At 32.3% G+C, this 17,681-nt stretch overlaps 2 protein-coding genes across 3 annotated transcripts; one reads left to right on the top strand and one right to left on the bottom strand.

Annotated features, from left to right (window-relative positions):
* Positions 1–5,938: 5,938 nt before the first annotated feature.
* LOC139902022 (protein HIGH ARSENIC CONTENT 1, mitochondrial-like) lies at positions 5,939–14,479 on the bottom strand. The gene is given in 7 exon segments (XM_071884681.1): positions 5,939–6,089; positions 6,492–6,547; positions 11,300–11,370; positions 14,068–14,112; positions 14,115–14,134; positions 14,292–14,372; positions 14,463–14,479. Coding segments are annotated over 7 exon segments (441 nt in total).
* LOC139898519 (uncharacterized) lies at positions 8,569–11,251 on the top strand. Of its 2 annotated transcripts, none has more exons than XM_071881267.1 (4): positions 8,569–8,764; positions 8,868–8,902; positions 9,834–9,991; positions 10,956–11,251. In XM_071881267.1, exons 1-4 carry the CDS (start codon positions 8,686–8,688, stop codon positions 10,987–10,989), a joined length of 306 nt encoding a protein of 101 aa, XP_071737368.1. In that variant the 5' UTR covers positions 8,569–8,685; the 3' UTR covers positions 10,990–11,251. The 2 variants fall into 2 exon arrangements, with proteins under 2 accessions (XP_071737368.1, XP_071737367.1); XM_071881266.1 differs by having other exon boundaries at positions 8,865–8,902.
* Positions 14,480–17,681: the final 3,202 nt, after the last annotated feature.

Genomic DNA, 17,681 nt, shown 5'->3' with positions numbered 1-17,681 from the left:
TTGAAGAAAAAGCTAACTACGGCACCTATATTGTCATTGCCTGAAGGGAATGATGATTTTGTGATTTATTGTGACGCATCAAAGCAAGGTCTCGGTTGTGTATTAATGCAACGAACGAAGGTGATTGCTTATGCGTATAGACAATTGAAGATTCACGAGCAAAATTATACGACGCATGATTTGGAATTAGGCGCGGTTGTTTTTGCATTAAAGACTTGGAGGCACTACTTATATGGGGTCAAAAGTATTATATATACCGACCATAAAAGTCTTCAACACATATTTAATCAGAAACAACTGAATATGAGGCAGCGTAGGTGGATTGAATTATTGAATGATTACGACTTTGAGATTCGTTACCACCCGGGGAAGGCAAATGTGGTAGCCGATGCCTTGAGCAGAAAGGACAGAGAACCCATTCGAGTAAAATCTATGAATATAATGATTCATAATAACCTTACTACTCAAATAAAGGAGGAGCAACAAGGAGTTTTAAAAGAAGGAAATTTAAAGGATGAAATACCCAAAGGATCGGAGCAGCATCTTAATATTCGGGAAGACGGAACCCGGTATAGGGCTGAAAGGATTTGGGTACCAAAATTTGGAGATATGAGAGAAATGGTACTTAGAGAAGCTCATAAAACCAGATACTCAATACATCCTGGAACGGGGAAGATGTACAAGGATCTCAAGAAATATTTTTGGTGGCCGGGTATGAAAGCCGATGTTGCTAATATGTAGGAGAATGTTTGATATGTTCTAAGGTCAAAGCTGAGCATCAGAAACCATCAGGTCTACTTCAACAACCCGAAATTCCAGAATGGAAATGGAAAAACATTACCATGGATTTCATCACTAAATTGCCAAGGACTGCAAGTGGTTTTGATACTATTTGGGTAATAGTTGATCGTCTCACCAAATCAGCACACTTCCTGCCAATAAGAGAAGATGACAAGATGGAGAAGTTAGCACGACTGTATTTGAAGGAAGTCGTCTCCAGACATGGAATACCAATCTTTATTATCTCTGATAGGGATGGCAGATTTATTTCAAGATTCTGGCAGACATTACAGCAAGCATTAGGAACTCGTCTAGACATGAGTACTGCCTATCATCCACAAACTAATGGGCAGAGCGAAAGGACGATACAAATGCTTGAAGACATGCTACGAGCATGTGTTATTGATTTCGGAAACAGTTGGGATCGACATCTACCATTAGCAGAATTTTCCTACAACAACAGCTACCATTCAAGCATTGAGATGGCGCCGTTCGAAGCACTTTATGGTAGAAAGTGCAGGTCTCTGATTTGTTGGAGTGAAGTGGGGGATAGACAGATTACGGGTCCGGAGATTATACAAGAAACTACCGAGAAGATCATCCAAATTCAACAACGGTTGAAAACCGCCCAAAGTCGACAAAAGAGCTACGCTGACATTAAAAGAAAAGATATAGAATTTGAAATTGGAGAGATGGTCATGCTTAAAGTTGCACCTTGGAAAGGCGTTGTTCGATTTGGTAAACGAGGGAAATTAAATCCAAGGTATATTGGACCATTCAAGATTATTGATCGTGTCGGACCAGTAGCTTACCGACTTGAGTTACCTCAACAACTCGCGGCTGTACATAACACTTTCCACGTCTTGAATTTGAAGAAATGTTTTGCTAAAGAAGATCTCACTATTCCGTTAGATGAAATCCAAATCAACGAAAAACTTCAATTCATCGAAGAACCCGTCGAAATAATGGATCGTGAGGTTAAAAGACTTAAGCAAAACAAGATACCAATTGTTAAGGTTCGATGGAATGCTCGTAGAGGACCCGAGTTCACCTGGGAGCGTGAAGATCAGATGAAGAAGAAATACCCGCATCTATTTCCAGAAGATTCGTCAACACCTTCAACAGCTTAAAATTTCGGGACGAAATTTATTTAACGGGTAGGTACTGTAGTGATCCGGACTTTTCCATGTTTATATATATTAATTGAGATTGATATTTACATGATTAAATGTTTCCAACATGTTAAGCAATCAAACTTGTTAAGACTTGATTAATTGAAATATGTTTCATATAGACAATTGACCACCCAAGTTGACCGGCGATTCACGAACGTTAAAACTTGTAAAAACGACATGACGATATATATATATGGATATACATATGGTTAACATGAGATTATGATAATTAAGTATCTCCATAAGTATATTAACAATGAGTTATATACATATAAACAAGACTACTAACTTATGGATTTTGAAACGAGACATATATGTAACGATTATCATTGTAACGACATTTAAATGTATATATATATATCATATTAAGATATATTAATATATCATAATATCATGATAATATAATAATTTAACATATCATTAGATATAATAAACAATGGGTTAACAACATTAATTGAGATCGTTAACTTAAAGGTTTCAAAACAACACTTACATGTAACGACTAACGATGACTTAACGACTCAGTTAAAATGTATATACATGTAGTGTATTTAGATGTATTAAAATACTTTTGGAAGACTTCAAGACATATATCAAAACACTCATACTTAACGAAAATGGTTACAGTTACTTTCCCATTCTTTTCTTTCATCAAGAATTCTAGTCGTATTCTTACCCGTATTATACACAGCTTCAAAACGTACTTACTATGGGTATATACCAATAGGAACTAGCATGGGATTCCACTCTTGATTATGTCATGTATGACTAATCAATTTTAACTTCTACCATGAGCTAGTCAACTAACTAGAACTCCTTTTAACCCCACTCACCACTCACCAATTATCACTCATCATTCACTCCATTTCACTTCCAATTCTCTTTCTAATTCTCTCTCAACACACACACACTATTATGAACATATTTTTCCAGTAGTTAATCATCATCTTCATCAAAAATCACTTCAAGAATCAAGCTATAATCATCATAGGAAGAACACTTCAAGAACACTTCAAAAATCCCTTCAAGTTTACTAATTTACTTCCAAGCTTTCTAATCCATTCCAAGTAATCATCTAATATCAAGAAACCTTTGTTATATACAGTAGGTTATCTTTCTTATTCAAGGTAATATTCATATTCAAACTTTGATTCAATTTCTATAACTATAAACTATCTTAATTCGAGTAAAAATCTTACTTGAACTTGTTTTTGTGTCATGATCCTACTTCAAGAACTTTCAAGCCATCCAAGATCCTTTGAAGCTAGATCATTTCTTGTCACTTCCAGTAGGTTTACCTACTAAACTTGAGGTAGCAATGATGTTCATAACATCATTCGATTCATATATATAAAACTATCTTATTCGAAGGTTTAAACTCGTAATCACTAGAACATAGTTTAGTTAATTCTAAACTTGTTCGCAAACAAAAGTTAATCCTTCTAAATTGACTTTTAAAATTAACTAAACACATGTTCTATATCTATATGATATGCTAACTTAATGATTTAAAACCTGGAAACACGAAAAACACCGTAAAACCGGATTTACGCCGTCGTAGTAACACCGCGGGCTGTTTTGGGTTAGTTAATTAAAAACTATGATAAACTTTGATTTAAAAGTTGTTATTCTGAGAAAATGATTTTATTATGAACATGAAACTATATCCAAAAATTATGGTTAAACTCAAAGTGGAAGTATGTTTTCTAAAATGGTCATCTAGACGTCGTTTTTTCGACTGAAATGACTACCTTTACAAAAACGACTTGTAACTTATTTTTCCGACTATAAACCTATACTTTTTCTGTTTAGATTCATAAAATAGAGTTCAATATGAAACCATAGCAATTTGATTCACTCAAAACGGATTTAAAATGAAGAAGTTATGGGTAAAACAAGATTGGATAATTTTTCTCATTTTAGCTACGTGAAAATTGGTAACAAATATATTCCAACCATAACTTAATCAACTTGTATTGTATATTATGTAATCTTGAGATACCATAGACACGTATACAATGTTTCGACCTATCATGTCGACACATCTATATATATTTCGGAACAACCATAGACACTCTATATGTGAATGTTGGAGTTAGCTATACAGGGTTGAGGTTGATTCCAAAATATGTATAGTTTGAGTTGTGATCAATACTGAGATACGTATATACTGGGTTGTGGATTGATTCAAGATAATATTTATCGATTTATTTCTGTATATCTAACTGTGGATAACTAGTTGTAGGTTACTAACGAGGACAGCTGACTTAATAAACTTAAAACATCAAAATATATTAAAAGTGTTGTAAATATATTTTGAACATACTTTGATATATATGTATATATTGTTATAGGTTCGTGAATCAACCAGTGGCTAAGTCTTACTTCCCGACGAAGTAAAAATCTGTGAAAGTGAGTTATAGTCCCACTTTTAAAATCTAATATTTTTGGGATGAGAATACATGCAGATTTTATAAATGATTTACAAAATAGACACAAGTACGTGAAACTACATTCTATGGTTGAATTATCGAAATCGAATATGCCCCTTTTTATTAAGTCTGGTAATCTAAGAATTAGGGAACAGACACCCTAATTGACGCGAATCCTAAAGATAGATCTATTGGGCCTAACAAACTCCATCCAAAGTACCGGATGCTTTAGTACTTCGAAATTTATATCATATCCGAAGGGTGTCCCGGAATGATGGGGATATTCTTATATATGCATCTTGTTAATGTCGGTTACCAGGTGTTCACCATATGAATGATTTTTATCTCTATGTATGGGATGTGTATTGAAATATGAAATCTTGTGGTCTATTGTTACGATTTGATATATATAGGTTAAACCTATAACTCACCAACATTTTTGTTGACATTTAAAGCATGTTTATTCTCAGGTGAATACTAAGAGCTTCCGCTGTTGCATACTTAAATAAGGACGAGATTTGGAGTCCATGCTTGTATGATATTGTGTAAAAACTGCATTCAAGAAACTTATTTTGTTGTAACATATTTGTATTGTAAACCATTATGTAATGGTCGTGTGTAAACAGGATATTTTAGATTATCATTATTTGATAATCTACGTAAAGCTTTTTAAACCTTTATTGATGAAATAAAGGTTATGGTTTGTTTTAAAATGAATGCAGTCTTTGAAAAACGTCTCATATAGAGGTCAAAACCTCGCAACGAAATCAATTAATATGGAACGTTTTTAATCAATAAGAACGGGACATTTCATTTACTGGAACAGTTTTCGATCTTAAAGGAGAGAACATTCGACGAACCATCGCCAACCACCCTTGATGTCCCAATCTTGCTAACATCTTAATTGACAAAAAACAAATTTTAAATAGCATCGCCATAATCCAAATCGTCGTCGTAGTCTTTTAACTTTAAAGAACCCGATGCGGAATCCTCAACCTTCTTTCTTGAAGCCTTAATTTAGACTCCAAGTTGAACTTTCAAAACGTGCCTATTCAAAACGTACCACGATATGCAAAAACCTTCGCATGATGGCACAACACAATCGTAATACAATCTTACTCTCCGTCCAAGTAAAATCTGTAAAACCCTCTCTTTGTTCTTTTCCTCTTTTCAATCAACTGATAAAAATATCAACCATCTTCATCTTCTTCTTTGTCTTCAAAACATCTAATCTTTCAACAAAAGTGCCTGTAGACGGTGGGATCCCTCTTATCAACGATCAACACATCACTCACTTGGGCCGGTGCAGGCCCAGTTTTGGCTGTTATTCTTGATCTAAGTTATATCTGTAACGCTAAACTGGCTTAGCTAAGTACAAACATTCACGATGTTTGTTTCTAATTGTTGATTATTATTGAATTATTCTGGAAGCAATAACAAATACACGGTAGAGATGTTTATTGACACATAATGCTTTTGAGGATTTTGAAACATAAGTACGAAAATGACATAGATACTTATAAAATCAATTATCATAATCTTGAAGACAGATCAACGACGAATCTTGCATACAGTTTTCAGCTCATCTGGTGCCGAGTCACCAGCAAACCCATTGTCAACCCACGCCGAATACCCTCCGCCCATGTTCTTAACATTCTTGTAGCCATATATCCACATAACCATTAACCAATTAATACCATCACTATACACATTATTTTATCTGTATGACCGATTTTAGAAGTGTAGTAACAATGTTAAAAACAAAATACTCCGTAATACTCCCATGGTCGCAATTCTATTTTCTCCAAACAATAATGACAGAGTTCAGGAAATATCAATTTACCTTTGGAGAAACTCGATAACCCGACAGTTAATAAATAAATGGGACTTGACGGGTATGGGTCCGGATTTGGGACAGAGTTTTTTAATTACTTTTACATATCTTTTTAAGTTACATGCAAATATTACACTTAACCTTTTTATTTTTATCTATATGAAATTATACAATTAATTTGCAACATGAATACTTGGGAATAGATGTGAGATGGAGGGAGTATCAAGGTTATATTAGATAATTTTATAAAAGAGGGAAAATAATGAAGACATACTGCAGTAAGAAGGTCTACAGGCTTTAAGCGATCTTCCTCCAGAGTTGCAAGCCTTTACACAGCACAAATTCAGAATCCGGAATGTATTAATGAGAGTACATTTTAATCAATTAATTAATGAATAATTATAATTAATAATAATAATAATAATAATAATAATAATAATAATAATAATAATAATAATAATAATAATAATAATAATAATAATAATAATAATAATAATATATATATATATAACAACAACAATAATAACAATAACAATAACAATAATAATAATAATAATCTCTAACTCACATAAAGCGTGACAATAAATCTGACATGTCAGGCTGCTATTAACCCCACCTACATACCTCCACTTGGATAGTCTAATATTTTTCCCTTTTTTATTTCAATTTTTTCTGACAAAGAACCAGATAAAGCCACGTGTAACCCTCAACACCCTAAAAACCAAAAAACTTATACTCCGTATCGGTTAAAAATAATTCAAAGCACGTCCATCGCCTTCAATGTCTGTTCATCTCTCTTCAACAAAAAAAACACCACGTCCATCGCCTATGGTTTAGTACGCCGCCGGAAAAAAATATTGACAACACTGCAGTATTAATCTCTATTTTTTTTTCGAACAGAAAGGTACTACTTTTGTATAAATTCGTAAACACAAATTCGTGCGAAGGATTACCAGTACAGAAATCAAATCAGGTATGCCGTCATTTTTTCACTGTGATTAATTGCATCTGGTATTCAAAAACCCTAATTTATTTATAGATCTGGAACAATAAAAAAACCCTAATTAACAGCGATTTATTTTTTGCAGCGATTTATTTTTTGCAGCGATTTAGTTTTTGCAGCTTTGTCTACAGCGATCTAAATCCGTATGAGTTCCGCTACTGCCGCTGCACGATCTTCGCTTGCAGTTAATAGACCAATTTTGAAGTAACGAGGGTTATCAATCGAAATCTAAATCAGTATTTAAGTAAAACGATTTCTTTACAAGGTTATCAACCAGTCGTTCAATTTCGACATGTATTTGGTAACCTGCAAATCAACCATCTCCTATTGCTACAATGTTGCTGTCATTTTGTTTTTCATTATCAAAACAGGTATGATTTTATTGTTTATTCGGTATTATTAGTTTTTCATGTTGTTATAATCGTTATCATGGTTTTTTACTTTTTAAGTTGATGTTATTGTTTACCGTAGCAGGTGAATCTGGATTTTATTTTGTTCATCAGTGTTTGGTAAGTATGTTTCATTGTTTCCGTTTAAATAACATTAGCTTTTATCATGTGTTCTTTGTTTTTTTTTATGAAAAGTAGTTATTTTATTCGTTTTACTTCACATACCAATTTGTAGTAAGTTTGTTTAACTTACTTTAAATGTATTTCTTCAGTTTAAGTAACACTCCGTATCATGTTTTATCCTCTGCTTTTTGTTATCCATGAAAACTTATTATGGTATGCATCTGTTCGGCACTATTTACAAAACAGCTTTTTATTGACTTATATTGTTACATAATCATCTCAGTTTAGTTACCATCATTCTATTAGGCTAATTAGTTTAGATAGTATCAGCTTTTATTATAAATTATTCGAATTTCATGACAAGTTATTATGGTATGCAAGTGTCTAAGAGTAATCACAAGACGAGTTTTTGTTTACTTAGGTTGCTATAAGATTATTTGAGTTCAGTTGGCTGTTGGCGTCATTCTACTTGGCTATCAGAGCAATATATAAATTGTAAAAAAAATTATTACGCCGCCGGAAAAAAAATATCGACAACACTGCAGTATTAATCTCTATTTTTTTCGAACAGAAAGGTACTACTTTTGTATAAATTCGTAAACACAAATTCGTGCTAAGGATTACCAGTACAGAAATCAAATCAGGTATGCCGTCATTTTTTCACTGTGATTAATTGCATCTGGTATTCAAAAACCCTAATTTATTTATAGATCTGGAACAATAAAAAAACCCTAATTAACAGCGATTTATTTTTTGCAGCGATTTAGTTTTTGCAGCTTTGTCTACAGAGATCTAAATCCGTATGAGTTCTGCTACTGCCGCTGCACGATCTTCGCTTGCAGTTAATCGACCAATTTTGAAGTAACGAGGGTTATCAATCGAAATCTAAATCAGTATTTAAGTAAAACGATTTCTTTACAAGGTTATCAACCAGTCGTTCAATTTCGACATGTATTTGGTAACCTGCAAATCAACCATCTCCTATTGCTACAATGTTGCTGTCATTTTGTTTTTCATTATCAAAACAGGTATGATTTTATTGTTTATTCGGTATTATTAGTTTTTCATGTTGTTATAATCGTTATCATGGTTTTTTACTTTTTAAGTTGATGTTATTGTTTACCGTAGCAGGTGAATCTGGATTTTACTTTGTTCATCAGTGTTTGGTAAGTATGTTTCATTGTTTCCGTTTAAATAACATTAGCTTTTATCATGTGTTCTTTTTTTATTTATGAAAAGTAGTTATTTTATTCGTTTTACTTCACATACCAATTTGTAGTAAGTTTGTTTAACTTACTTTAAATGTATTTCTTCAGTTTAAGTAACACTCCGTATCATGTTTTATCCTCTGCTTTTTGTTATCCATGAAAACTTATTATGGTATGCATCTGTTCAGCACTATTTACAAAACGGCTTTTTATTGACTTATATTGTTACATAATCATCTCAGTTTAGTTACCATCATTCTATTAGGCTAATTAGTTTAGATAGTATCAGCTTTTATTATAAATTATTCGAATTTCATGACAAGTTATTATGGTATGCAAGTGTCTAAGAGTAATCACAAGACGAGTTTTTGTTTACTTAGGTTGCTATAAGATTATTTGAGTTCAGTTGGCTGTTGGCGTCATTCTACTTGGCTATCAGAGCAATATATAAATTGTAAAAAAAATTATTACTTATTTCAGATGCACATGGGGTCAGTGTGATAATTACTAACTGTTGGGACAATAAAAGTGCATCGTGGCCTGTAATTTTGGCTTAAGGTTTAGTTACTATTGTTTGTTGTCATTAATGGCTTTGAATTATGTGAGTGAATCGGTTTACCCTTTTCAACTCGGTTGTTTACATTTGCTTTCGAATTATGTGTTCATTGTTGGTGTGGTGTGTTTGAAAAGGAAGAAGCAATTGTATATAATCTGTTGTCCTAACTTTGACCCAAAGGTATGTTGAATTGATTTGGTAGCAAATAGACACATTTGTTTCATTAGACACATAAAGTAGGTGGTACTAATTTAAGATTTGTACAATGAATTTTTAACTATAAAGCTTTCTTGAAGTTTTGATTTATGGACCTTTTATTTGAATGACTTATAGGTGAACTTTTGGGACAATAATTGTGCATCATGGCCTGTATCAAACACATTTTTTACTATGGATTACCAAGTATTAATGTTGCTAATCGGTGACTTTTGCTTACTTATTCGCCGAACGATTGAACACCAACGCAAAAGGCGCACTATTCAACGAACCAGGTAATAAAGTACCCACATTGTTAAAGTTAAGTGTTGTTATTATAATTGCTATAATAATAAAGCTCCAACGCCTAATTATGTCCACTGCGAGTGTTGAAAATGGTATAAAATGAAACTTAGGTAGTTTGACCCGTTTGATTATCGATAATATGAAGACGGGTCAAAATAATAGTTTGAAAATATAAATATATTTACAACTGCTTTGAGGAAAAAAGAAGTAGTCGTCTGTATGTTATACAGTTAAATGGGTTTCATCGTCCATTTTGAGCATTTGACCCATTTTGGTTAAATGGTGTCAAATTGAGCATTTGTTTACTTGAATACGTCCATTATGATTTATTAAATAAATAAATACGCAAGTTATCATGTTATTAAAGTAAGTTTTGGGCATAATTTGCTTAACGTGTAACTTTTGACCCATTGGTGTATAAGTGTGCATTTTGACCTGCTTGATAAATGGAGGAAATAGTTGTGTTCATACTGAATTGTAATATCAGTTACAATTCTTATGTTTGTTCACACTAGCAATAGGAAACATATCTCAAACTCCCATAAAACCAATTTAATAATCATTCATTCGCTTAACACATTTACTATTGTAACAACCATCAATGAACCAGAACCATCCAAGAAGAAGGACTGAGCAGGTCCACGCTGCAACATCTTTTTGTTGACCGCAACATAGCATATAAAAAACAATTCTCTTTTTATGTATTTTATGTAATTAGCTGGCTAAACTAAGTAGATGCACTTTTGTATGCAAATGTGTCAAAGTTGGTATGATCATGTTCACTTGGGATGATATATCTACTACTATATTACTGGTTTGGATTGAAAATGAATTCGTACTGGTGCTTTTGGGTCAAATCTACCACCCCAAATGGAATTTGGGTGATGATTGTTACCGTGTACTTACACTGGGTCAAGAATGGTGCTGGATTACAATTGTGGGTTATTATTGCAGGTTAACACGGATCACGGATCAAATGACTGGGTAGTCCGAGTATAAGAGGCATCGGGGATAGCAAATTTCAAACCTAACCACGTGTTCTATTTCACTGAAGGTATTGGTCAAACAACAATACCTCGGCTAATGACTAACCGGTCTAACAACAATAAACATTGCATCAAAATTTTTATACATGGAGATTAGTCTATTATGGAGTAACTATAAACATTGCATAAAAATACGGTCTTTATTCAGTGTTTGTTATGCGTCTCTTAATTGATAGTTTGTTTGATTAAGAGTCGCCGTGCAACGCACGGGCTCTTAAAGGCTAGTTAGTTATATAGTACTAGGAGAAATACCAAAATGAGTAAATCCTCCTTGTCACAAAGAGATAAAACTTGAGCCATGAATTCAGGATTTTTAACCCTTCCTGCATTTTTGCAAGTATTTTCTTTAAAAAATTTATTATTTAAAGAAAAAAGTACACAGATAATCTATATGATTTTGTAACAGATAAAATTTATTAATGTGATTAGTCTTTTGGTTTGTAGTATATGATAGGCTTGTGGTCCATATTACTAATATTTATTTAATAAGTCTTTTTAATACATTTACATATTACATACTTTATTTTTTAATAGCTTTTTGAAATTTGATTTAAAAAAAATTAACGGGTCCTTATTTTTTTATAGGGTTAAGGCTACTCAATAGTTATATACTTTTTTTTTTTTTTAATTTCAATATAGGCTATATACCCAGAAAAATATCAGTGTAGGCCATAAACTTTGAAAAAATGTGTTGTGAAAATCAACTTAAGTTGTTGATCTGATAAATAAGGTAGTTCGTTTGCCTTTTTTTTTCGGAACTTTGACTTCGTAATTCGGATTCATTTCTTCGATTTAAGATCTGTAAATTTACATATAGTTTCACGAAGAGATTTTGATCACATTTGTATTTTTACACTTCGCTATAACCTCTCGGATTGATTCGGAGCTCAAATCCGGCATGGTTTCGGTGAAGGATGAACTCGAGATCAAACTCTATAAATGTCTTGTTGATTATCAGTTATGATAATGTACGATTATGATTCACTAATCCGAAGTCAATTTGTTGAGAGAATCATCTTTGATTTTGTAGATTGAGCTTAAAAAAATTGTATTTTTTTTGTTCCAATGTAGGCTATATAAAAAAAAAAAAAAAAAAAAAAACTAATGTAGGTCACACACTTTTTGAAAGTATGTGACCTACATTTTTTTTTTTTTTTTTTTTTTTGTATATAGCCTACATTAGAACAAAAAAAAGTATATAACTATTGAGCAGCCTAAACCCTTTTTTATAAACTTACTATCTATATTTTAATTAAGTAGTGTAAACATAATTATAATTATAAAATGAAGATAACATTTGAGAAATAGTTACATTGTCAAAGGAATGAACTATCCGTCTAAACATGTGCAAATCGCAAGTACTATTCGTATAAAAAAAGTATGGACAATAATAATCATAACTCTTGAGGTAATGGTTAAACATCACTTGTCAAATGTTGATTATTCAAATTATAACGTACCTATCTATATTTAAATTCAGGGGATAATTTATTTCTGAAAATGTTAAATTATACTCCCTCTGTCTCAAAAAAATTGTCCGGTTTGACTTTTCTTTTGATTTAAAAGATATGTGCGGATTGTCCATTTTGCCCTTAATTTAATTGTTTAAGAATTGCTTAAATTGTTAATGAGTTGCCATATTTAATTGTATCTTCCAATAATAGAGGGGATTTAATTGGAACTTTAGGGGATTTTTAATGTTATTTTGAGTAAGGGACAAATTTTTTGGGACAAACAAAAATAGTAAGATAGACAATTATTTTGAGACGGATGGAGTATATTGGAATTTTTTAAACTTAGAAGGCTTACATTGCCCTTAGACCATTTTTAATGGTGACGAGGTGTGATAGGTTTTTATTATGGAGTATAGTGATGATATAAATGTGATGGTGAAAAGATTTATAATGGTGATGGAGTTTGATACATGAAATGTCAAATTATGATTGAAAATTGAGAGTAAAAATGGGTGAAAAAGAGTTGCAAATTTGAAAAAAAAAAAAAAAAAAAAAAAGCCCGGCATCACTCCAGTGAAGGCATCAATTACGCCAACATTTTTTTGATGCATCACGCCAAGTTAGAGCGCGATTCTTGGCGTGATGCAAAAAATACCACCACACTACCGTTAATCATGATTTTAGAACTATGGTTATCATTTTCCAAAAAAATAGGATACAAACTAGAGGTAATTTTTTCTTAATTAAATAAATGTAAATACTAAAATAATGATATCCAAATGTAAACTCAGTAAGTCACTACATATGATCTGGAATGACAATGGTGTCCGATCCTTCGGATATTCATCCGATCCGATCCATTTAAATGGATATAAATGATTTTAATGGATGATAAGTGGATATGGATATAAATATGGATGATGTGAAAACATAGTGTATCGGATATGAATGATAATTTTTCATCCATGGATATATTTATTTATCACCCGAAATACACATATACATATAAATATACACACATTTACTTAAATTTGTGTTTACATTTCTATATCGTTATACATGTACGTATAAATATAAACTAGTAAAATGTTATCGAAAATATAAATTGTAAAGATACAACTATGTGAATAATATTAAATTCGTACATCTTGCATATATTACATATTTTTGCTAAAAATACTTTCATGATTTTATTTCATAATAGGAATACCTTTAAAAAAACATAATATCTAACGGATATCCATTTAACCGCTTCATCCAACATATATGAATATGGATTGATGTATTTAAATTATATTTAAATGGATATGGATTTAAAAATAAATAAATGGATCTGGATATGAATATATGCACACCCAATCCATATCAGATCCATTTCCATCGCTACATATATATGATGCACTATTAGCTATGTAGTTTAACAAGATTCAAATAAAAAAGTAAAGATACATTACTTTGCAAATCTTGCTTATTGTATTAAAACCAAATATATGATCATTTATATTTATTTATAACAAGTGAAAACAATTTATATGGATATAATATTCGGAGTAATATAATTAACACCTTCTTGTGTTATGAACATGTAAGGGATATTCAGTGCATTGTCCACTTGCTAAATTCTTCCTCTGTCCTATCATTTGTTCCCATTCAAGATCCATAGTAGTTACAACAGCAACAAATTAAAAGATAAAAAAAAATATTGTAACGAAATTTAAAATGTATATAAGTAAAACATGGTGATATATACGCCGATGAATATTATTCATTCATCAATGAAGATGATTAACCTGACATCGAGATAGCGGTGACCAGATTGAAGTAGATCTTTTGCAGCATGAACATCCACTGTGACCACATCTTCAACACTACTAAGCCATAAGAACACATATGCACAATCAAATTGAGATAATTACATTGACATACAAAAAATAAATAAATAAATGTATATAGGTTCCAACCTCTTGGTGGGATTCATGGATGGTGCGTTTGATAAAACTGAATGATTTAGCGCGGAATGATTTAGAGTTCTGAATGGTTCAGAAGCTCTGAACAAATATGCTTCTGAATAAAAATTCACGAAGAGTTCTGAATAACATTCTAAATGACGTAGAATTACCATTTTAACCTTCAATTCGATTTAGATCTAAATAAACAAATCTAGTTTCATTTTTAGCTAGTACTCGTAATTAATAAAAAATAGTACTCCATAATTAAAAAAAAAAAACAACTAGTACTCCGTAATTAATAAACAACAATATATCCTTTCAAAACAAGATCCAAAATAGTTTTCTGCCCAATATTTCTTTTTCATCATAGAAAATCGTCATAATCACAGCAAGAAATCGATGAACAGATAAACAAATATATAATCTACCATCATAACAACAAAAACTCATCTGGGTATTTCAGATTTTGATTTTTGCATAAGGGTTTTTCCATATGGGGCCCACTTTTGAATCTAGTTGAAACCTTTAAGGCCATATCTTTGCTTGTAATCAGAGAGGTGGTTCCAGGAAGATATTTAGAGAAAAATTAATTGGTGGAAAAAAAGGATGAAGAAGAAAAGGGTATTTATTGATATGAAGGGAGAAAGAGGATGAAGAAGAGAAGGGTAGATAACAAAAGGAGAAAAAGATGATGAAGAAGAATTACCTTGTGAAGAAAAATTAATAGCTGAAAGATTTTGTGAAGTGAATATGGCAAAGCAAATAAGAAATAAAAGGGTATTTAGTGGAAAAGTGTACCACTTAACCATTTAGAGATACTTCAGGAGGGGAATCATTCAGTGGTCGTTCAGTATCACTCTTACATTCAGAGGCAGACATCAAACGCACTTAACACTGAACGATTCATTGTTCAGTGTTGAATGATTCCATTCAGAAGCAAACAAACACACCCTACTCAACTTTTGATGAACTATATATGAAGTAGTGTACAAAGGATACATCTATTTGTACTAGCAAAGTTGACTTTTCAATAATCAAAGCGTTGACACACAGAACTTAATTAGCGAGGCATGAGGTTGTAACATATTCTAATGAACATTTATATTATCATTATATTAGCTTTGTGTTGTAAGTTGTAACTCAAATGGTACTGTCGTGACATTTTTTGTTAGAGGTCCGGAGTTCGACTCATAGTGACTACAATATTGCACACAAGGTTATCCCTAACTTTGAATGCACCAAAGGTCGCATTTCGCATATTGCGTTGCGGGAGCAGCAGGGAGTGGGTTTTACCGGTCATGCCCTCAGATTGGTCCGGGTTTCTTCCAGAGCAGCAGTTGGAGGCGGGTTATGCAACTGCAGAAAATGATCGTCTGGGTGGTTTAGTCCCTCTAGGTGATCCAAAACTGCTATTCAAAAAAAGTTATTAGTTGTATTTTTATATTTTTTTTTTTTTTATATTTTTTTTTTATACATATGCACCTATTGTGTAATAAGTTACCGTCGGATAAATAAGCCATGAATGTTGATCTTTTTTTTAATTGATTTTGTTGTTTTATTGTTTAATCATATCATATAATATAAAATAATATCATATTATTGTGTTTACAATGACAATGTAATTTGAGATTATTATCATTTGTATTTATTTTATTTTTTTTCTGAAAGACAAGATAATTTTATTAAAATTCTCAAGGAATTTTCTAACGAGAGCCCTTAGAATTGTCATTAAGAATTAAATGTGTGCTTAAATTTGTAGTACGTGAGTAGTTTTTTTTTAGTAAGTGGGGTGGTTATATTAGATGTACAAACAATGAATGCGTGTTCGAACGGCATGACAGCCTATTAGAAAATTCGATGACTAATGTACAAAGTGAGTAGAGGCCTAATTGAAAACACTACACCTCAATATCATATCAATATTAAATTACAACACGAAGGAAATCATTGGGTTACAAAGGATGCAATGCCCCCACCCATAAAAGTACAACACGAGACTAGCCAGATGTAAGTTTGTATATCTTCAAAGTGAGTGGTTTTTGGAATAAATTAGTTCACAAAGCGAATTGAATATCCAGATATATCTCGAAAAAAGAAGAAGCTTTCTTCTTTTATCTTAATTTAAATAATAATAATAATAATAATATTAACTTTAAGGTTAGTCATAACTAGTTCGGGTCCGGCCCGCGCGATGCGGCGGGGGCTTTCGGCCTGCGTATTCATATTTAACGTAGTTTTATGTATTTACAGAAAAGAAAACGGTTTATGTGTTAAGCGCCGTTGGTGGTGTTGTCGTTTTTACTGTTTTTTAAAATCTGTCCGGTTCGAACGTAGTTAGTTTCGTTTTGTTGATAAAATTATTTCGAGTCTGACGGTGCTGGCGAAAAAATATAACTCGCGGCGAGCAGGAAGATACGGGCTGTCGTTGTTTTTAGCGTTTTTTAAAAAGTGTCCGTTTCAAACGTACTTTTTATCGTTTTGTTCGTAAAATTATTTCGAGTATGACGCTCATGTCGAAAAAATTTAACTCGCGGCGAGCGGAAAGATACGGGTTGTCGTTGTGTTTAGCGTTTTTTGAGAAGTGTCCGTTTCGCGTATAGTTAGTCCCGTTGGGTTCGTGAGTTTTTTTCGAGTTGAACGGTGATCTCGGAAAAATTTAACTCGCACCGAGCGAGAAGATAGGACCCGTTATAAATTTGGGTGGAATTATTTTCTTTTATTTTAATATAATTATATATTTACACTTTTTATCCCAGAGAAAGTGTAAACTTTAGGGGCTGTTGTGTAAATATAACGGAAGTTGAGGGACCGGGTGTAATGTGAAAGCAAACTCAAAACTACAATCGATTTTAACTAAAACTACACAAAGTCCCACCTCTTTTAGTAACTCGCGGCGAGCAGGAAGATACGGGCTGTCGTTGTTTTTAGCGTTTTTTAAAAAGTGTCCGTTTCAAACGTACTTTTTATCGTTTTGTTCGTAAAATTATTTCGAGTATGACGCTCATGTCGAAAAAATTTAACTCGCGGCGAGCGGAAAGATACGAGTTGTCGTTGTGTTTAGCGTTTTTTAAGAAGTGTCCGTTTCGCGTATAGTTAGTCCCGTTGGGTTCGTGAGTTTTTTTCGAGTTGAACGGTGATCTCGGAAAAATTTAACTCGCACCGAGCGAGAAGATAGGGCCCGTTATAAATTTGGGTGGAATTATTTTCTTTTATTTTAATATAATTATATAT

This window comes from Rutidosis leptorrhynchoides, chromosome 3 (genome assembly GCF_046630445.1).
Source record: "Rutidosis leptorrhynchoides isolate AG116_Rl617_1_P2 chromosome 3, CSIRO_AGI_Rlap_v1, whole genome shotgun sequence".
NCBI lineage: Eukaryota > Viridiplantae > Streptophyta > Magnoliopsida > Asterales > Asteraceae > Rutidosis > Rutidosis leptorrhynchoides.
This window is presented reverse-complemented; position numbering and strand designations above follow the sequence as displayed.

Excerpts from the sequence above, each read along its gene's own strand:
- LOC139898519 (XM_071881266.1), top strand. The coding sequence starts at position 8,686 with ATGTATTTGGTAACCTGCAAATCAACCATCTCCTATTGCTACAATGTT. Across the intron at positions 8,765-8,864 it reads GTTTTTCATTATCAAAACAG|CAGGTGAATCTGGATTTTAC; the intron begins GTATGATTTTAT and ends TGTTTACCGTAG. Across the intron at positions 9,992-10,955 it reads CGCACTATTCAACGAACCAG|GTTAACACGGATCACGGATC; the intron begins GTAATAAAGTAC and ends TTATTATTGCAG.